The sequence below is a fragment of the Saccoglossus kowalevskii genome, chromosome 7 (genome assembly GCF_978046115.1).
Source record: "Saccoglossus kowalevskii chromosome 7, keSacKowa6.1, whole genome shotgun sequence".
Taxonomy (NCBI): Eukaryota; Metazoa; Hemichordata; class Enteropneusta; family Harrimaniidae; genus Saccoglossus; species Saccoglossus kowalevskii.
Window position 1 is genome coordinate 3,410,649 of NC_140647.1, and position 23,279 is coordinate 3,433,927.

At 37.4% G+C, this 23,279-nt stretch overlaps 1 protein-coding gene across 1 annotated transcript; it reads right to left on the reverse strand.

Annotated features, from left to right (window-relative positions):
• Positions 1-286: 286 nt before the first annotated feature.
• LOC102806374 (peroxisomal carnitine O-octanoyltransferase-like) lies at positions 287-20,416 on the reverse strand. The gene is made up of 16 exons (XM_085501586.1): positions 20,226-20,416; positions 19,468-19,608; positions 13,632-13,756; positions 12,296-12,477; positions 11,935-12,062; positions 6,640-6,751; positions 6,274-6,367; positions 5,993-6,106; positions 5,717-5,818; positions 5,340-5,423; positions 2,490-2,597; positions 2,040-2,167; positions 1,274-1,397; positions 1,007-1,179; positions 607-726; positions 287-407 (listed from the first exon to the last, which is right to left on the reverse strand). The coding sequence occupies exons 2-16, from the start codon at positions 19,553-19,555 to the stop codon at positions 287-289; spliced, it is 1,803 nt and encodes a 600-aa protein (XP_085357712.1). The 5' UTR covers positions 19,556-19,608; positions 20,226-20,416.
• Positions 20,417-23,279: the final 2,863 nt, after the last annotated feature.

Genomic DNA, 23,279 nt, shown 5'->3' on the forward strand with positions numbered 1-23,279 from the left:
TTTAAACAATGGCCTTTTCACAATTCGTAAACAAATGCCACTAGACTAAAACAAAAACTGAACGAAGAGAATTTGAGGATGAAGGAATATTAAATGACATCTGAAATATATGTATCGTTTTAGCTGACATTTGAACCTATATAAAATTATTATAATTCTAACTATAATACAGTGTAAATCTACAACTTATTGAAATATTGTCAGCCATGATATAAAAAGTTCAATCTGCGTGCATGGATTAATCATTGCTGTTATGTTAGCGTTGTTATGATACAATGTCCATTTTTTAAAGCTTTGCATTCATAACCATGGTAAACATTTCATTCACAGTTTTCTCTACATTCTCCCTGTAAACAACGCAGTCAGTTTCAGCATCTTTCTTCCAGGATGACACATATAGTGCTAGTCTGTAAAGAAATAATATCACATGGTTGTTGCAATTGATGCTGATTCATTGGTGTTTGGAAGAAGGCGGCTAGTTATTACTCTTTTTAAATAAACATATTTGTTGACGATAAAAATGTATAGCTATTCACTGACCAAATTCTACAACCAATACAGTCATTTTGAACGCACTTTGTGTATTGGTTGCAGCTATTAACTCACCCATTTTTTGGTAAAGAGTAAAACACACCATAACCATTTTTGCACATCGGTGTCAAACCTGCCAGTGTTAGCAGATATCCAGTCAGAGATGTTGATAAAATAAAATTGCCATTTCCACCACTATGAAATAATTTGAGAATAATGCCAGTATGTATTATACCATAATTAGTGATTGATACTCCGGTATATGTCTGAAGCAGATCAAAAGCCGACATAGTATTTAAAGCTGTCTTTTTAGAACGGCCCATTGTAGCTTTTATGTTTATATGCTAATGTATGTAAATTATAATACAATCAAATCTGAGACATAAACAGTTTTGTCTGAACTGAAGTGCAGATGCGTAATTTAGTCACAACTCCACTAAATAACGTATTAAAATATATTTAAGTCTATATGCACCTTTTAATATAGGAAGGGTCCTTATATAATTCTGGAAGCGGGATTTTACTTTCTGATGCAATTAATTGTAATCCTAATAAATGTCGATCACACCCATCGTTGTTTACACATTCATTCATCAGCTGCATTTGCTTATCACTCGCCTTCTTGAACAATTGTAACCTATCCGACGGCTGAAAAATACGTACATTCAAGGTTAGCTCTACAATAAATAAACGTGTCCATTATGCATACAATTATACCACCAATAAATACAGATATACTAACTTTTATATTGTCATCCAGCATAGCCTTGCACCACTGAATTGCTTCTATAGTGCATGTCCTCACTGTTTCTGTTCTACCGTGATAGAATTTACGAGTTGTTGCCGTCTCATATGTAGGAGCAGGTCTGTTAAATTTACAATAAAAGTTACAAATTAGGTTTGTTTGTAAAACTACTGACACTAACTTCTTTCACTGGCAGGTAATATATGACATTGAAGACGAGTCCCGCTATTTAATTTTATCATTTCATTTCAGGTGTCCCTCTTTGGAGCATTTTTTTATTTTGAACAAAGCAGTAAATCTTCGGTTCGTATATGTTTTGCAGAACTACCAAAACAATACGATAAACTATATTTATACATAATACAATACATTGTTGAGACAAGTCAGTGAGTTTATATATTTGATTCCAATCTAATTTACTTTATACGACATTTATTTCCAGCTGAAATGCCGACGCTTTTCAAACTCATACATATTATCACTCATCAATTCTGGTACAGTGATAATGTCTTATTGAAAGAGTCTTGCGTCATTAGTTGCATAAATACTGTTCGAGTACATACGATTTATTGCCTCACAGTTTCATTTGAGCAATTTACAACCTTTATGTAAAACAAACTTTTAAGTAATATACATTCTGCATCTCCCTGAAATCTTGAACGCTGTCATCTGTCAGGACGCAGTAGAGTAATTTCCTTTTCTACATTCAAACACTTACAAGAAGCGTTTGTGTTCAGTGTTTAATGGCTGCGTATTATCATACCTGTTGTACATCTTATAATAAGTATAATGCAATGCCAATTGCATGAATGCATCTGGATGGATCTGCTTAGTTTTCAACACATCCCGATCAAAAGGTGTTACTTTGATGGTGAGCTCAACATTATCTGCCTTAAAAATAGAAATAGTGTCAATTAATGTTACTAAACATTTGGTGTGTCATTTTTGCATTGATTAGCCAACCAAAAAATAATTTGCAGGACAAATATATTGACCAACTGCACGAAATAAAACGGCAAGAAAGCAAATGTGCTCTTCATAAGACCAAACGAGCTACTAATCAAAATATAGAATTTTTGAATATTTGAAGCTTGAGCTCTTACAGGTTTGATGATGATGTATGGCTGAGCTCAGGACATCCGCACACCGCATACATTATTGTTTTAATCAATTGCTGCTATGTTGTGTAATATTTACAAAATACTACACTCACATCATTCCTGTATTGTTCTTCAGCTTTAGAGATTGTCTTAGTTATGTCATCATCCACTATAAACATTAACTCCTGTGGGTCTGGCAATTCCCGCACATTTGTTGACCCCTAATTACAAACAACATCAAATTAGGATATAATATCATTTGAGTATACATGTATCACTATCAAAATACAATCTCAAATGGGGAATGTATACCCACTTGGACACCATGAACATTAAAGCATATTATGAACTACGAACACAAGTTTACACTAAAGATCATTACATAAAATATTTCCCTGCCAGAAATACAATTGTTTCGAAACAGAATAATATTAGGTTTATTTGTTGGTCTTACGGTCAATGCGCCACGCAATAGTCCTCAACATGAAAACGTCCCGAACAATCACAGATACCTCTCAGTCCAGTTGCCTATAACATTAATTGTCTTAAATCTCCAATTTGGCAACAAATGATGACCATCTTATTATGCGGCTATTCTCAGTATGGTTACAATGCAACTGTATAAATGGCTTATGATCAGTACATATAATAAAATCTGTTCTATATACATTCTCTTTCTATAAGGCAATAATTTCGTTTCTCTGAAGTAGTTTCTTGTGCCTTTGTTTGGATGGCACTTTCTAGTCAAATCTGTCAAAGGGACAGCTATCTATTTGCAATAAATTTGCTGTAATAATTTGCGACACCAATGAAAGAGCAGGGCTGATTCTTGACCTATTGTTGAAATCACCATTCGTAACGTTCTGAGCTACAAAATCAGTGATATCAAATGAAACATTTCAAGGGTAAAATATTGATTTCTGCTCATTGGCTCTTGACAAATAAGACAAAGAGTGTCTCTGGTTTAACAAGTCGTGGCCTAGAATGACATCCTCATTACGAGTCACATAGCAGCTTCCTGACAGCAGCTCTTCATCATGAAGTTGCCCTAGTTTAGACATGATGGCTTTGATGTATTTCGTAGGCAACAAATCAAACTTCCTTATACTGTTTAATATACAGAAGTCAATACAGACAAGCTTGCTGTAATCTTATTTGACTACCGTGATGAATGTTCAACCGTACTTCAACTTTGGCAGTTTCATTACTTTACAGTTTGCAGTATTTTATCAACTTTATGTTTACAGCTTCTTGGCAAACAGCATTGTGTGTGCCCAGACTTGCACCAGTCACTAGCTGCGTATCATGTTCTTAAGTAGTAGTATCAGGTCTATCAGTGAAAACTAGATAATAGAACACTTGGTAAGTTGTTCATTTGAAGTTGTGGAGTAACATGATGGAAGTCACCTGTTATATTACTAAGTTCAAGAGACCTTCATCATCAACTGCATCTGTTTGTTTTTTCATCATCAATGACAGCTAACAGGGTGCAGTTACTTAAAGTCGTCGCACCGCGTCCTGTTCGATATGGGACTCATAGCGACGTATAAAACGCGTGTAAAATACATTGTAGATTTACATGAAATTCCAACATGCGCTGCGCAACGACCACCGCGCTTTAAGTAGTCCTTTGTTTTTATCGTCATGCTCTTCATGCATTGTTTTACTTGCATTGTTGTTAATTTCTACCTTATAGTTCACATCATTTAGCACACTGACAATTAGATATGGACTTTCTCGTTGAAGTAGACAGTGTTCATAGACCATTAAACCATCTTCCTCAATGTTAGCTTTCTGTCGTGTGAATGTAGGTAGGAGAACAACAACCTTCTGCTCCAATCTTCTTGTAATGATGTTTCTGTCAACCTTTTGCTTTGGCTAGACTCTCTCGCTACTGACAAGTTTACAGGTTTTCTTTTTCTTCCAGTAAATTGCATAAATTCGCTGCATAATTTTATGTCATATACACTTCTATTGGTATGCTTAAAACGCACCTGACAATATCCGTATCTCATTGTGTATTCATCGATCAACAGCATGTTGCAAAGGGAAATGTTAAATGCCGCATGATCAAATTTGGCATAAGAAAAAAAGGAATCCTACATTTATTTTGTGCCCATAAGATCTTTGAGAATAGTCATGTGCTAGCATCATAAAGTGCGTTCCCAATTAGGTTGGTATGATTACTGGTCTCTATCCATGTAACTAAACATGGTCACATGTACCTGTATTATAATATACCTTAATATACAATATTTAAAGATCCCTTCTTACTAACCACCTTCCATACGTTCTCTAAAGACATATCTTGCTTTCCATCCTTTATAAGCTGCTCAATATTGTCTGACTATACCTGAGTAGTGACTATTTCACCAGTTTCACATTCCATATATGGACTTATTCTGGATTTACATTAGATACATACATTGCTGATAATCAAATTATGTCAAATTGAGCAATATATAAGGCTCTTGCAAAACATGCAAATTCAATGATTAAAATGAACGAACAAAAAGAGATATTCCGACAATCACAAACATATTTCAACAGTCTTTGAAAAATGGAATGACAAATTGCTGTATGTCAAACTATAACTAATATAAAATATTTAAATATGTTTAATCATGTCAGTGCAACTGCATTTTTTGTCAAAAAGTTACTATGCTATATTCCCAAACATAACCAGTTTTGGGGTGACAAATATCAGAAACGTGCGACAGTTTGTATCATAGCGATGGACATGAGTACTAGGTCAGTTTAGGGTTGTTTACTGGAAAAGGTAAATATGTAATTACTGATAAAATATTGTACATTGGTTCTATATTTGTCCCGTATAGCAACCTTCGCTCCTGTGTTCGTGTGACATATTTAAAGATTTCATGCAGATAAATGAAAACAATAATACATTTGCTGCGATTATGCAGTTTTGCTGCAAATATGAAAACAATATTTATGTGATGTACCTTCCAGATGCCATCTTGTGAGATAATTTGCTCAGTTGTATGGGATACATGATTGACCAAACAAATTCCATCCATCACAGAGTGCTGAAATATAAATGGTGATAAAAATGGTGTTATGGTTACCAATAAATAAATTTCGAAAGGAAGACGAAAATTGCGATAAGGCATTGAAAAATGTGATATAATGTGAGAAATAGACACTCAAGCACATGGCGTGCAGCTGACCGATCATTAGAACCTTTCTGTTGATATTTGCTGTCGTTCGTAATACACAACAAAACCATAAGCGTATTTGAGCATTATACAACATATAAAATGAGTGTGTCAATATATATTCAATGTCAGTGTTAGATGTGAATGTGTAAACTTATACCTACGTCAAAGTTAACACCAAAGGTTCCATTTTCAAAACTGATAAGTGTATAGCATTTATCAAACCATCGACCATGACCATTACCAAATAAGGATTTCTCACAAGCCTATCAGCAATTTATAATAACAACATGTAATTTATAGTCGCTGCTACTGTATAACCATGTTAACAGGTACCGCACGTAAAACAAACTGACTAAAGCAGGTTATTTTGAATTCTATAGAGTAAAACAAAGACGTGTTCGAAGCGTCAACATTACGCTGTGAATAATTTATCTTACCGCCTGGCGTGTATCTGCTGAAATTTCTTCAAGGCTTAAAATTAGTAAACTGGACTCGATATCATTAAAGATAGATATATTATGTCGGTTAAGCTTACGCAAATGTATTCTTGCCTTCAGAAAAGATAAAAAACATTAGAATTATAACTTACGTGCGATCCATTTTATTTTTAAATTATATCTCACACAATGCGATATATTTACGGAAACATGCATTACAATATTCAAATTTCTTATTATTAAATTATGATAAAGTGTTATTTGTGAAAAAGTAACATTACCTGTGCCCATGGTGTTCTGTCCAATGCTGTCAAAATTCCCACACTTGGTATAGTAGGTTTATTTTCACATGTATCCTTTATATATTGTAATTGTCTAAATGAAGAGATGTAATCAATTGCTTGTCCCTTATGCCAATTCACTCTTATTTGGTGTCATTTAATTTACAATACACATGATTTACTTTCTATTCTATTGAAAAAGATACTCAAGTAAAAAAAAAATGTAGAATCAGCAAATGTATTGCATTTTGAGAAAACCTACATATGAATTGTTACTTTTCTACATTACTAATTGTTGTTCAACAACTGAATTCTGTTGTGTGTTTCCTGTCCCTATTATATCGAGTCAATGATCAAAGTGAATACCTTTGTAATTCTGGAGCAGAAAGTATATTGCCGTCATCGTCGGTGACCGTGAATCTATAAAAGTGACCTTTACGCAAAACAATGATATGGTCTGGACAGTTTCCTTCTTTCTCTGAAATACAAAATTGTGATTATTGAGCTCACAGCATGATTTTTTATTCTATTGTTTTAAACATATTACACCAAATTATTGTGTTTATCTTTGTGCCATCTGTTACGAGACCGAATTGTATATGTTTACATGAAGCTTTAGATAATCGCCTGTGAAATGGATGTGCAGAAGACGGTTAGTGTTTGACAAGATTCAATGAATTCCAAGCTTGTCAATTCTATTAAGAAATGTATAATACAAACACGTTCTGTATATTTATTCTATATTCTTAAATTCCAGGAAATAAATTCAGGAAATACTACATTAAAGTAATGTATTTATTTATATATCTCAAATAATGTTTTCTACTTTCATTCTCTCTGAGTGGGCATACCCCTTGCATGTATAAAATATGAGGTTACTATAAAAATCACACTAAGTATTCACGAAAACAGTACAGGGAGATTGTGATTATGACGCATAGGTTTATGTGACCATGTACTGTTCGAAAACATACTTTGTGGTATCACCGTAATGACCTCATAATATTCCTGATAAAACGGATATGTGTCTGATATTGGTATAGTTTAAATACACTGAATTATTAGGGTTGTACAAACCCGTTTGTTTATCAAATCATACCAACCAGAAAATCCGTGGAAATAATAAATTTCGTTTATTACTCGTTAGGCTTAATTACAGATTACAGCCCAAAACGGAAACTACTAGAGAATATACCAAAGGAAACACCCTTGGGTAGCATTCTCTAAGAAAAAAAGTCCTCGTCTAAGCGGTCACCTCTGAAAACAATGATCATGTGCCAGAGGCCTGCCAGTTTCAAATTCTCACTAATGTTTCTGGTGCGTCACAACAGGCCGCTCAGAAGCTTGTAAGGAGGTGGGCGGTTCCACGGATTTTCAGGTAGATATGATTAGGTAAATAAACAATAGTTTACTACATCATCTACCAGAAAATCCGTGAAAAAAATGTTATTTATTACTCGTTAGGCAGAGTAACACGCTCACCAAAGGTGGGAAGCTCTTGTAGGAAGTGTTGGCTACTTCACGCACGTTGTTTGCCCTCACCTGCTGATGTTCCAAACTGGTCGTTGATAATCAACAATCCACCGTGAAATGGTGAAATTCGAGGCAGGGTGGTTTTGCTTGCCCCGTCCATAACGGATACCAGCTCAGAGCTCTCACATAGAATCCGTTTCTGTCAGTATTCCTTGCCCACTATGTTAGTGAGGCGTGGGATGACAATCAGTTCAGGGTCACGCCCTGGGATTTGATTCTTGACAAGAAAGCCCATACAAGTCTTCAAAATAAGTTCATAAAAGATGCACATCCATCATTTAAGGACAGTGCCCCTATCTCTAAACCCTGCCTACCTGAAGCAAGAAAAGAAAAAAACTGTGTTCATAGTGACATACTTCATGTCCACTTTATCCATAGGCTCGAAAAGGGTGTGTCGTAACTCGGGCCAGTTTCATTCCAGCAGATTCCGTTAAAACTGGGAACAAAACTGACCGATATCTAAGAATCATTGATTTTCCTTGATCGAATAAATAAAAGAAATTGGCTACCTTTCTAATAGAGGGACTGAGATGAGCAATCTCCCTTTCGTTACACCAATCAATGCAAAGTCTGGACAGATCTTGCTTCGGACAGACAACATCCCAGGGGGTGTGGGACCTTCTGAAAATGTTTCAGAAACAGTAAGATGGTCTTCAACTCCAGCCAATCGATGTGGAGGCCTGCATATGTGGTCGGCCACGTCCCTTGGATTTGAAGTTCCATCAGATAACCACCCCATCCATGGACCGACTCATCTGTAATGAGAGTCATCGGATCTAGGGGCATTCCCCTTTCCAAATTCCAGGCATCCTTCCACCAAGGGAGGGCCGCTAAAGCTTGGTCAGACAATTGAACCCTGAACATCAGGTTCTACATGTGGAACCTGTGGTCCAGTAAGCACATCTGAATCGAATGAGACCAGAGAGCTGCTAACGGGGCTAGACAATGAACTGAAGTAATTTTGTCAATAAGGCGCATCAGTTCGCTGATCTCGTCGACAGGAGTTGGTTGGCGAGCGCACCATACCTGAGAGGGGCGGACAAGCTCTTAGTCAGTGTCGAACTGCATACCCAAAAAAACTTGGGTTGTAGGTGCATTTGCGTCAATCACACATGCTCCTCTAACACCTTCCTGTCTCAGTTGTGTACTAACCAGTCTTCAGGTAAACCGACGAACAGTGTAGCAGTGATTGAGCTCCACAAATACATTCAATCGAGGTCTAGGACAAGAAGCCATCCCAATCACTTGGGAAAGATTTGGGAATAGAACCCTGGAACTGAATGGGGGTTCTCCACTAGGTATGGCCCTTTTCTTCAGAAGGCTGGCTACTTCCTGTCGGATTGTCCCTGCATTGACCACGTTCCTTGGCAGAAGACCAGGGAGAGGATGAGGAGTCAGATGAGGAGGAGACCGAAGAGGATTCTGATACCCTTGAGACACTACTGCAAGTGCCCAGGGATTGGAAACCAAGCTGGAAAGGAGCGGATGGGGGTTTGGAGCTAGAGCTCCCCGAACTCCAGCCTCCAGCTAAGGAGGATGAAAACAGGTAGACTGAGCTCGAAGACTCCAGAGGGAGGGTTCCGGAGTGGTACAACCATCCATGCCCTGGCTGGCGGTGAAACCTTCAAAGAAACTTTGCGACTCCCACGCCAAAGTCTTTGTCTGATGCTTCCTGCTACTATTCTTCTTCTGCCCCTTAGAAAGGGACCATGCGTGCTTTGATCCTTGCTGGTTCTGGTCCCGAGCTGAGGACTTATTGCCTGAGCCGCCTTGCGATTTTGGTTCGAACTGCTGGCCAGAAGGACTAGCTACACTGGCTAAGGTTGATATCTTCAATTGAATACATTGATTCTCAGCAACCGCCAAACCATTCACCGAATTAGTTAACCGGCCACCAAAAAGCCGGTCACATCTCCAAGGCCTTCTTTACAGGCAGTCAAACTTGTCTCCCGCTGGAGTAGGATAAGCGTACTAACTCCAAACTGCCTCCCGCTCGACTGAAACTGCTACTGCCAAGAGGGGCAGTATGGACATAGTGACTCTCTGCGCAACCAGAAACTGGCCCATCTGCCCGAGGATTGTGGTTCGTTGTTTAGTACTCACATGGTCAGAACTTAACAGGGTGACCTGATGCTCTAAGACCAAAGTAACCCATTCTAAAAAAATATGGGTTCAAGCTCGTAAAGCCTGATGCACCTGCAGGCTCTGGTGCCTGTCAAGTGACCATGCAACATAGCCTTCTTGATCAGTGCAACCCACCTTAACAGAGGTAGAGTACAAAGATCGGGACAGGGAACCTATTGAAAAGGCTGCAGTACTGCATCAGTATCCTACACCAGGGACCTGTAGACGGTTCCCATAATGGAAGGCATTGGACAGGACTGATTCAAATCCAGGATCACTTATGTTGTCCTTTTCTCTCGAAAAGTACCAATCACCCCTTCCATCGACAAGGAGGGAACAAGAGATGAAAAAGCGCTCCTCCCTTGCTGGGAAAGTGGTAGGTGCGTACTACCCTGCACAGGGGTACCAACACTGGAGTCCCCCCTTGGAGAGTCACAAGTAGGGGCACTCTGCACGGCTTGGTGAAACACATGAAACGAAGCCTGGTTAGACCATGCCTGAGGGGGTGTAGGAACCTTGGAGGAGGGGACATAGGATGCTCGCTTCCAGAGAATGCCCCCTCCCCCCTTCTCACTGATGTGAGTTGTCCCCCCTGATCCTCTAAAGGAGAGACCAACGGGAGAATGAGTCACATCTTACCCTAGTCCTGGCGGGGGAGGGACTAGCAGTGTTTCAGCCTGTGTCCATCTCACCGGACTCCCCCAGGTCCTCCTGCGTTGTACCCCGTGACTGCAGTAGGGAGTTCAATTTGGAAGCCAGATCAAACATCCACTTTTTACAAGCGATCTCATCACCATGGGAGGAGCCCCTTTCACCATGATTAACATCAGGAAGGAAAGACAATGAGGTCTGTCCCTGTACACGTGCAAGCAACTCAGGCTGCATCGGTATCAATGAAGTCTTGGTGGATTAGACTGGATCAGCCCAAAAAAAACTGTACCGATCCCACCTCGGTACTCGGCATCTATGTCAGCACCCCAGTGGGAATATGCTGTATACAGACATTGGTAACAGAAACTCTGATCCCCCAACAAAAGCGGCACCTCGGTCATATCACACAGAGAAACTGACTCAACACTGGGAGAAAGTCTTTCAAAAGTAGCGACTGATGCCTTCGTCACCTTACCGGTGAATGGTTGTGAAGGTCTTGCCTTGATCTTCGATCCCACTACATTGAGCAGGGAGTGGGACCTTGGCAACGCTCGATCTTCCTTAGTTTGCGATCGGAGGCAAGCCTCGTCTTGGTCCCTAAGGGGAGGAAGAGATTTTTCACTCATAGAATCAGACACATCGCTAGCCGTGGCTGGCAATTTCCCCATTTCAGCGCGACACTTACCACCCTTTCGTGATCGCTTGCCTTCAGCTTTCTACCTCGCCTCAAAGTGCTTCCATGCCTGGGAATTGCATAGGTCGCAAATGCCCTTGAGGCAAAAACCTGAGTCCTGCAGGCAACCCAAAGAAGCGTGACAACACATATGCGGATCCCAAAATGGCATTACTTAGTGGCAGTGCCAACGGTTTTGTCGGCACGTTCTCAGTCTAGGAGAAGATTAGAAATTAAATTGTGATAAACGGGAAAATTCACCCCACCAAAAAAGTAATCGAAGCAAATACAAAACTGAACTGGTGATTCAACAAGAACAGGCAAACCTGGGGCCTTAATAATGGAAAGGCCTTACCGTGATGTCGGAGGTCAGAGTCGATCGCCCAAACACTTGATTTCTAGGAAAGGCCAATGAAGAAAATTGTCATCTGCCTCTTTTGTCCGGTACACGCTTGTAGAAAATTGGAAACTGGCAGGCCTCGGGTGCGTGATCGCCCTAATGCGAGGCCTTTTTACTTAGAGAATGCTATCCTAGGGTGTTTCCTTTGGACCTGAGTATATTCTCTAGTAGTTTCCGTTTGGGGCTGTAATCTGTAATTAAGCCTAACGAGTAATCAAAGAAATTTATTATTTCCACAGATTTTCTGGTAGGTGATGTATTAAACATTACATCTTCCTACCAGTTTTAAAATGTCTCGTGATGGTATCCATCTCTATGCCGGGAACTACGCTGGAACTAAACATACTTCGGTATTGATGCATGGAAAAAATAGATTTATCCCGACTAGTTTCCAATGGGAGCGTCTCCCTAATATGTGAAATGAATTCAACAAATTAAAAAAGAATTTTTTTTATTGGAGAATATATATGACTGGCATTCTATTCAATGCGACGGATGAATTATATTAGCAGTTTGTTTTCGGTGAAACCTAAAAATTCCTTCAACGGACTGTTGACAACGGACTATGATTAACTTATACATATCGTCCCAACATTAACAAAAAACAATAAGCAATACATATTTGGTATTGTTATACTTACTCATGGATGGATTGCCAGTATTTCAACACATTCCACAAAATCAGCGCACATCTTTCCACTTGTGTACCTTTCTTAGGTGGCCAAACGTTCATAACTAGAATCGCAAAGGCAACATTTGCGCCACCAAAAGGTTTCGAGCCTCTCGCTGACAAATAAGCACTATTCTCCCACCAGTTTTCAAGCTATGAAAAAAGTGCATATTTCGTACTTGCAAGTTGTTTTACTATATCGCACAAAATAGATTAACGTTCCGAGCCCACGAGCATTATTGCTGTTCTGTTTGATAATACAGTGAAATAATTTTCACTATGTCCGCACTATATAAAAAAGATCGAGTTTTGTTATTGATCTATAAAACTTAATTGAATGCTCACAACATGACCAATCAGCAACGGTTTTACTTGTTGGCGGTTGGTTAAGCCAAGATCGATCAGCTGTTAATTGATTTTCAGCAAACTGACAAAAAAATGTTGTTTCAATCCGTATTCACAATGACTGCCCCATATAGTAAATATCAATAGATTAATGGCATTTATTTCATCCTCACTTTTACACCGACTGACTATGTCAAAGGCAATTGCACTTCCATGTGAATGAGCTCTATAAATGTTAGCAATGCAATTTACAGCGTTTCACTTTATACAAACGTTTACCTAGCTTACGTTATCCATTATTTTTATTTTAAAAGCAAGTAATTATGGGTAAAATATGACAACACAACAGTGGTTGCAAAAAATAAATTGATAACAACAAATAATAACATGCAAATTGTCACTGTACATATAACTCGTGTATGCATAATGGAAATTAGAATGTTACAAGACACAAAAAGAAACAAAGTTGAAATGAAATAAAAATCATTATTTTATAATAACATGTTTTGAACCCTGTTTGCGGTCAACGGGTTATATATTAACCTGTCTAAGCTTCTTCCATCAATAAATGTTGTTAAATATACAAAGAATTTATCATTGGTAGACAAATGTAGAAATACAAATGCAAATATGAATATTTAGTTCTATCGACATGACAACCAGTTTATATGTTCCATGTTTTAAACTAACCAGTTGGAAGATGCGCTTAGGAAGTCATTGATAAAGTAATTTTCAGAATTTTCACAAATATGCTATGATGTCATGCTTTCCTCGTAATCATTTTCTTGAGAATCAAGATAGCGGATCCCATAAACTAATTAAAATTGGAATATCTAGATAATGAAAAGTGGCATGTGTTGAGCTCTTTCACATTGGAGTATCTACAAGACGTTGTTAGTCTAAGCGAACACTTTAAAAAATAGAAAGTATATTTAATGTTTATATATTAATAGAAAAGTTACCCAGTTTTTTTCCGTTGAGGCTTTTTTCAGTAAAGTTTCATGAAGGGTTTTTCCAATACCATTACCAAATTCTTTGACAATGTTTGTAGTTCTTTCCAACTCAGCCAGTGAAACATGAGGCTTAACTAGATATGATTATACAAGAAATATGATTAGTTCAATACTCTACCCACCGATCTTACGACGTGTGGTACGGCAGTAAGTCTCTCATCAAATTATTAACTATAAGCAGGCAAAGTATAAAATAAAATAAGGCGATCACAAGAACGCTACGAAGTGTGCAGTAAGGCGTCGCATCGACCACCGCTAAGCCACCTTTAGGTTACAGCTTCAGGTTACTATTTGACTTTATTATATAGCATTTAAATATGGCAATTTACATTGGTATCACGGTCCCGGTTTGATAATATAATGTTGCGCGAGGGTCATGAAGCGCTCCCTACTAACAAAGGTTTGAATTTGTAGCACGCTCGTTCATGGTTTTAAACGATATTAATAATTATAATAGTCTTTATTATTTTCGGTTTATTAATAACAAATACACTTTTGATGTTTACAATAACAACAATATTTATAACCTAAATAGTGGTAGTAGTACCTGGGGCTCCATAGTTCTATCTATATCGTAAGCCCTCGTCCCTAGAGAAAATATGCTTTGCTTTCCAAAACAAAACATTCGACACGCGTCATTACCAAACGCTTCAGCGTGGTATTAAGAGTTTGTTTTCAGGGGTGGGTGATACCAAGGTGGGAAATGGATGCACATATGGGGTTAATTCCTTGAATTACAATATAGAGGGTTCAGGCTGAAATACAATATATAGTGTTTTCATGTTTCGTCTGGTATTTCTGTGGTATTCTGCTGCTGTAGGTAATGCACGATTTGTTCCGAAATTCAGTATATTGTGTGTATTCCAGGGTTATTCGTTTTTTGCTGAAAACACCCCTATTTTTTAGTGGCAGAGTCGAATAGTCTCACTCCCACTGGGAAATCTGCATTGTTGCTTGAATGTGAGCTAATTAAACACATTTTCCAGACCGGCGAAAGGGTATGCAACAGCCAATTTTAACAGCCTGTCACATGATTTTACTCTGAATGTCAACATGAAAAGAGGCTAGTCCATTTTACGCAGGAGTAATTGGGAGTAGAATATGTAAGGGATAGTATCAACAGAGATGTGTATAGTGAAAAATAATATCTATCCTTCATTTGCATCTCTGAGCATTTCTGTTTTAGTATATTGGTTTGAAAATGTTGAACTTGCATGATTTGCAATGTTTTTTTTTACTGGGACTCCCCTATTGATCGAATCCCGGGTTTGAACGAGAACGGCACACCACGTGATTCGTTTGAATACAATGCTGATGGCAAACATGCCGTGTTACTGCGGTACTCCACTGACGGGATGACTTACTAGTACTGCATGCTACAACTTCGCTTGTGATGTTGCTTGTTAGCCATGGATTACATGAATCTTGAATACCAGTCAAATTTGACGTTGGTAATCTTTATTTGGAACTGAGTAACTTCCTGGTACTTCGTACTATGATAAAAATCAGTCAACATACATCAAGTTCTCTCAATCGTAGTATTCCATGTGATGTACACCTAATATGACAAAAATATTGCTGAACGATTTGAACAGAATAAAAATAGCAGACGAAAATTTGTTTACAAAATAAAAATACTTCGGTTGCCAATGAAAACCGGTAAAAAACAAGCAATATGTTTTCGGCTGTTATCATGGAAGGACATGAACGTGAAGCTAACGTCTGTTTATAACTAAAACCGGGCACCTTATACGAGGTTCGCAAAATAACATGGCAGTCATTAGAAGTCACTTTATTTTATTGTTAGGACGTATTCAGCCGTTAAATGTATTATTTCCAACCGTTTTGCGATAGTATTTTCTAGATTGGAGGCAGCATTTACATTTTATTCAAAGTTCAAAGCTGCGTTGGGATTACGTTGACAGTGGTAACAATTAATGTCGGCGCCGGTGATCTCTTACCAGTGCGCAACGTAGCCAAAATAAAAGGCATGATCATTTGGGCACTGCTATTACAAGACTGGTAGGAAGCAATAAATTTGGCGAAAGTATTCAAAAAACAGATTTTGGCTGTTGCCATGGTAGCGGTGGGTCAGGATTGTTTTTGACTCCCGTGTGCGAAGCACAAAGGGGAGTCTTTGCAGTTACCCTGTCTGTATGTATGTCTGTCTGTCTGTCTGTCTGTATGTATGTATGTATGTATGTCACTTTGTTTGTTCCACCGTTATCTCAAGAACCGCTAATCAAATTTTGGTGAAACTTGGTACATAGATATTCTGGGATAATGCGCAGAGTTGATTAGGTTTTGGTAAAAATCTATGAATATTAATTACCTAATTTGCATGATATTTAGCTGATTTTTAGCTGTTCCAAGACTGTTCCACTGATATCTAAAGAACCACTCATTGGATTTTGATGAAATGTGGCACATGGATGCTCTGAACTAGTGCGCAGATTTGATTAGTTTTGGGTAAAATTTATGAATATTGATTACCTAATTTGCATGATAATTAACTGATTTTAAGCTGTTCTATGACTGTTCCACTGATTTTTGAAGAACCACTCATTGGATTTCAATGAAACTTGGCACATGGATGCTCTGAACGAATGCGCAGATTTGATTAGTTTTGGGTAAAAATCTGTTAATATTATTAATTACCTAATTTACATAATGATTAATCAATTTTCGGCTTTTCCACTGATATATCAAGTACTAATCATAACATTTCAATAAAACTTAGTACATAGGTGTCATATGACACTGCACAGACCTGATAGTTTTTAGGGTAATATCAGTACATATTAATTACCTAATTTGCATAATTAATTAATTTTCAGCTTTTGATATTTCGAGTAGTAATGATCATGTTTCAATGAAACTTGGTACATAGTTACTTGAGGACTGTGCAGAGACCTAATTAGTTTTTGGGTAAATATTTGTGCATATTAATCATCTTATTAGCATAATTAGTTGATTTTCAGCTTTTCACCTGATATCTCAAGTACTAATCATCACATTTCAATGAGACTTGCGACATAGATATTCTAGGACTATGCAGAGACCTGATTAATTTTGGGATAAATAATTGTGCCTATTAATTACCTAATTTGCATAATTAGTTAATTTTTTTGCTGTTCTATGGCTGTTGCACTGATGTCTAAAAACCACTCATTGGATTTCAATGAAACTTTTAAAGAGTACCCATCGCATTTCAATGAACGTAAGACTATGCACCATATTAGTTTTTGGTAAATATTTATGCTTCTTAATCACCTAATTAACATAATTAATTAATACTGATATCTCAAGTATTGATCATCACATTTGAATAAAACTTGGTCCATAAATGTTCTAGGACAATAGACAGCCTGATTAATTTTGGGTTAAAATCTGTTCATATTAATTCTCTAATTAGCATAATAACTAATATTTGTTTGGTTCTAATCACATTTCAATGAAACTTGGTACATTGTGCAGACCTTATTAGTTTTACACTTAAGTCTGTTCATATTAGTTACCTTATTTGCATAATTAGTTTTCAGCTATTCCATCAATATCTCAAGTAAAAGTAATTTTGAATTAATTGTTAATGTGTCTCCAAAACTCTCAGCACACGGGAGTTCTTTCTAAGCTTTCTTTGATTCCAATTAGTGATGGTACGACCTGCCTGTCAAGTATGAACAAAATCAGCCAAGCCAAAAAAAATCACAGAAGAGTTAAAAAGCCATTCCTGCTGAACAGTTACTCTAACTTCGGGGTCAACTTTCTCATTAATGAAAAAAGATATCAAAAATTCAAATAGTAACTTTTTGCCCACACTCAAGCCGAGTACAATGAGCTATGTCTGAGGTGTTGTATCACAGGGAGTTGGACAAACTTATGTATTTTAATAAATTATTGAATAATAAAATGTTATGTAACTTTTCTTTTACCCCCCTCCCCTTCCTGGTATCTATTTCATGTATTTTTGTCAGGTTCAAATCGTTCACCAGCATTTTTGGCATGTTAAATGTACATCACATAGAATACTAGGATTGGGAGAACTTAATGTTTGTTGACCACCTGGAAACTGAGTTTTCAGTAACATCTCCGATTAATATGGAGCCGCAACCATCAACATCGATATACCATGAGGTTTCTGCTGGCGACGTTGCGGTGTTACTCAGTTCCAAATAAAGATTACCAACGCCAAATTAGCAAAATTTAACCGGTAACCAAGACTCAGTCTATCCACGACCAGCAAGCAACATCACAAACGAGGTTGTAGTGTGCAGGTCACGAGTCAGCGACGACCGATTTCAACGAAAGTAATTCCGTCAGTGGAGTACCGCAGTTGCACGGCATGTTTGCCAATACACAGATCTGTGGAGGAACTTTTAACTTCAACATCAACCGAGTATCGTAGTCGCCCAGTTTAAGTTCTGGTTCTGTCGTGGTCCCAACTAAAGGGCGACGGTCGTCGTGTCGCGTCCTGTTCGATATGGGACTCATAGCGACGTATACAACGCGTGTAAAATACATTGTTTATTTACATGAAATTCGAACACGCGCTGCGCTACGACCACCGCGCTTAAACATCCACGAGTTATTTATTCGGACAATGACTCAAATTAGACGTCTGATTATTTTATTTTCACACGTACAGCGACACGCGTTCTACACTGACAAGCGTTGCTAGGTCGCAGCACTGTCTTGGAGCATATTAATGGGCAATTGGGTTCCCCGATCTAAATTTCTATCCCGGTTTGTTGCACGTTCTTTTTTTAATGTGAAATAATCAAATATGGGACATATGTATAATAACAGAACCCCACACCCTCCCCGTGGCTTCGCTCGTGAAAGTACGGCAGCATGATACACCGCATCACTCGTGAAAATAACTTCCATACGCAATGAAAGCCACGGGGAGGGTATCTGTCATAATACTTCATTATCACTGAAAACATTTTTCCCCTGAAATAAATTCCAGTGAATATGCCATTTCCCTCATACCTTATTGAGACACAGCGCAGTGAAAATTGGATTCACATGTAATGCTTGAAAACATGTCAGCAAAAATAAATTAAGTGAAATTCTACGTGACTTCATAAGAGTTGGAAATGAACACATTACACCCGACCCTACCACTCCATATACAATGTAAACTACACTCCAAAACATCCTTTCACCCACAGTTACTACCGTGTTTCACCAGTGTATTCTATTTGACGTCAGGAGAAATTGAAATAAACAAATTAATTATAATTTCAGTCTCTAGTTGACCACTGATTAAATAAACTACCTCGTCTTTATGTTAACTTGCAGTTATTCGTTGCCTACATCAGTGACTTCAAAATATATGTTTCAATCTCAGGAATTTCACTCGCTGTTAATTGCATGGGAGTGCCAGTCTTTAATGAATTTCTATTGTCATGTCAATTTCTTGCGATTACTCGGAACATTAAGCTGTAACCACATACCGCCTAGGTGCTGTAATTAAATCCTGGTGTAAGCACCATATGAACTATGAACAATGCATGTGAAGCCAGCTGTGGGGTATATTCAAACCTATAGATTTCTCATTGTTTGGTAACTATTTGCTGCAAATGCAACAAAAATCGATATAAAAATATTACCCACACAGTATTCTACAGGTTACTTGTATCATATAGAACTTAGTTAATAAGGCTAATGTAACCTGAACCTTCGTTTTATATCTGACGCTACACGTCGGCCGACACGAATTCGATACTGCCTTCGGTATTTTCTTGATAACCTCATATAAAACTGATGTGTGAATACATACCAGATTCTATGTATCTAGTGAGCGTATGTTGTAATGACGGCACCGGTAATGATGGCAGGTCTTCTTCAAATTGGAATGTGCGTTGCATTGTGGATGTAGTCGTCACGCTGGTCCTTGATCAATAATGCGTTTAAATTTCACCTAACCAGCAATCAAAATCAGCAACAAAATCAAGCTTATTTTTACGCGAATCGTCATTTAATTGAGTCAGAATTTAGGCTTTCGTATTCATATGTGCAAAATATTGATCTATTACATATATTAGGTTAAGAAACGTTCATTACACAATAACCTATATAATAACGGAAATAATTCGATGAAATACGGTTGTTTGATTAAAAACTACCCAATTTATTGCACGAATAAATATCGACACCAAAGATGAAAACAGACATGTTATTTCCGTAATCTATCACATCAATCAGTGTATATACGATAAGAAATTTATACAATGTTATACAGTTAGTCAATGTTAATGCAGCAAACCAGTACAGTAACTTATACACTGACGAAATGTGACACACACTTCAGTCGCAAATAAACCCTACAAGCACGTGTTGCCTGGCAGACATTGATTCTACCAGTGTTTGATTTATAAATGAATGGCGTACAGTCTAGTTGTATTTTCATACAAATATACAGTAATCGATATGATAGGAAGGAAAATAAATATAAAATATTGACCCCCTAAATCAACCTTAAATCTGCGTAATCGTGTCAATGTCAAAAAAACATGACACATCAAACGTGTTACTTACCGTGTATCCCGTTTTAATTACAGCGGTATAGAACAGAACTGAACCACTGAACCAATATACAATCTACCAGGTAAAGGGCGCTTGCAAGCACCAGAGGTTACCAAACTTAATACGAGGTTTACACACTTTTGTGAGGTGTAACGTCGACCTTTGCACAGTACAGTACATCGGTCAGCGATTGATTGTCATGCTGTGTTGAGCGAATAACATATCCACCGGTCACTCGAAGTCAACTGGCAGTTACAGCAGTCATATATGAATGAAGAAATAAATGAAATGATAAGCATAAACAATACGTGCATGTGATCAGGACAAGCATGGCTCATCAAAGCGCCCGTTAGAACATAATGACCGTCAGTATGACAAGCCGACCTATTTCTCAAGGTCGCAAGATATATGTAGCAAGCATATACGTTCAGTATTGCATGACTGTTATCTGGTTCCCGGATGATAATACATTTATCCCATAGATTATGACAGTTCAGTTTACTAAAGCAGTGTAATAATATAATTTTTCTTCATACAATGTAATAATAATCCTGATAATTTGATTGGACCATGCAAGCAGAATGAACTCTCGTCTTAATTGCTGACTATTTTAAATACTGCTACTTAGTATATACTATCTATGTTGGTAGTTTTACACAGTAAAATAATTCGAACATTGCCAAGACGTCATTTAAAATTCTTCTAAACTCAAACTCAAACATTTTTTTCCACCCATGTACATTGTGATTTTTCACGAATTGCGAAACGGCCACGACCAAGGCCACGTCAATCTATTATGCTTTACGATGACCTGAACACACATACACTCGTAAACTGTGTTGGATTTTTGCCTTTACAAGCTGTGAAATAGATATATGGAATAAACAATTTATCAGACTGTCTTTACAATACAATATTTATTCGTGTATAATACACAACTGACTTTGTATTTTATAATTTATCTGATATTTCAGGGTGCTTCAAGCGGTAACATATATATGCCACTGTGTATTTTGTAGATTCAGTTAACCTGTTACTTAAACTAAACAAACATTGTGGTAGCGAAATCAAATAAGCAATTGGACTGGTAGATTTTAAAAAGGGGTCATATTATGTTTCACCAAAAATGAAAAAAAAAAGTATTTGCTTAAAATACTTTGAATTATTGATATATTCAAGAAATGAACAAATCTGGTAGATTTCCACTCAAGTTTCCTATATAACATATCAAAGTAATCAGGCGGGCAGTTTTCAAGAAAAAGTCAAAAATGTCATTTTTTGGAAAACAAAAATAACCAAAAATATTCGCTAAACATATATAAATATTAATATCGACACGAAATGGACACATCTGAGAGATTTATCAAAGCATATCGTATCAAAGCAATCCTGTAATTGGTGGACGACGGACAATACGAAAAGCTCTGTTTTGTTATTTACGCAGAATAACCGGAGTACAAATTTGATTTTCGGAGATATAAATTCTGAAAATCGCAGCTTTCTATACTAGGTCGTTGACTACTTCTGATTCACTACTAAATAATTACATCAAAAATGTACTTGTCGTGTGTTCTTAAACATGCTTCGTTTTTCCATATTTCATTGGAGAATAGGGGTAGGAAAAGGGGTAGAGTGTACATGTATATCGTGTTTGGGATTCGTTGGATTGTCGTCTGGGGAATAGATGCCACTGTCTAAACTGAATTTGGGGTATTTTGCTTGGCTTTGAGAATACCTTCTTTTATAATATAACCCCGGAAATATAACACACACCCAGAGTTGGGTGTTGACCCGTTGTTCCAGGCAGAATGTAAAACCCGAATCGAGACGAAACGAGACGAGACGAACCAATTCGGTAAGAACCGACCCCCTGGATTTTTTTAATGGTGGATATTTGCGTGTTTCGTTATTTCAGTTTGATTTTAGTATGACCAATTGAAAAATTTATAAATGTTCGCAAACAAATGAATAGATAAATGTGCCGTATGAGGGCGTGCGGCAGGTTTATGTTTTGATTAGCTCTACGCTGTGTTGATCGGAGCGAACTAATGTTCAATGGTTGTCCGTATTATGTTACTTATATATAAGCCCCTGACACAGTCCATGTACACAGCGCTATGTTTTGATGTGATATACGCAAGGAAATACGGCAGTGATCATGGCTCACATTTTCGTAAGTATAAAACATGCTTTCAAATCTTAGTAATGGTGAACAATTCTGTTAATAATACGAGGTTATAATGAGGATACCTCAGTGTATGCACGAAGACAGTACAACGTTTAAAACTTCTTTGTGTGGAGTCCGGTCAAACTCTAGTGGAAGCCATGTTTCTTTTTATTATTAGACTATAAACAAACCGGACTTAGCATATTTATTTCCCGTATATATGTATATTTATGGCAGGAATCTAGCAGCCCAGCACAGTTTGACAGAGACTGCATGAAAAGGGAGTTTTAAACAGAAACATGTAAACCAGGTTTTGAAGCCCTTCAACATTCACTTGATTTTGATGTTGATTCACATTGATTTTATGTTTGTTTCTATCTATAAGAATTCCTGAAAATCGACCAAACTTGGTAAAATTTTGGGAAGATATATATATATTTATACATTGCGTTTGACCTAGATGGTGATCTGTTTGCTTCAGATGCTGATTAGCTTCAGAGTAACAGTATTGCAACATACAATGAACAACTTGCAACCAATTGTATATTGAAAGTATTGAATTTTTCTCCCCACACTGATTGTTGAACTTACCATTTTTTGCTCACTTTAATTTACCTACCCGCTAATTGAGTGGTAAACTCATGTTAGCTTACTATAACCAGTTATAGAGGTTTGTCAAAGGCCAAAATAAGTCATATTTTAATGATCAAGTATATAATAATGTAATTCCTTGTGCGCTTCTATTGAGATGTGCTTCCAATACAGCAACTACTATAATTAGAGAACGGCATGCTGAATTTCAACCACATTTGAAATACAAGTACCTGAGGGTTATACAAAGACTTGGGTTATTTATAGAGCATACTAATTAGATAATGTACAGGCAAATTAGATCAAAT

Excerpts from the sequence above, each read along its gene's own strand:
- LOC102806374 (XM_085501586.1), bottom strand. The coding sequence starts at position 19,555 with ATGCAACGCACATTCCAATTTGAAGAAGACCTGCCATCATTACCGGTG. Across the intron at positions 2,598-5,339 it reads CACAAGATGGCATCTGGAAG|GGGTCAACAAATGTGCGGGA; the intron begins GTACATCACATA and ends GTTTGTAATTAG. Across the intron at positions 408-606 it reads TACTCTTTACCAAAAAATGG|ACTAGCACTATATGTGTCAT; the intron begins GTGAGTTAATAG and ends ATTTCTTTACAG.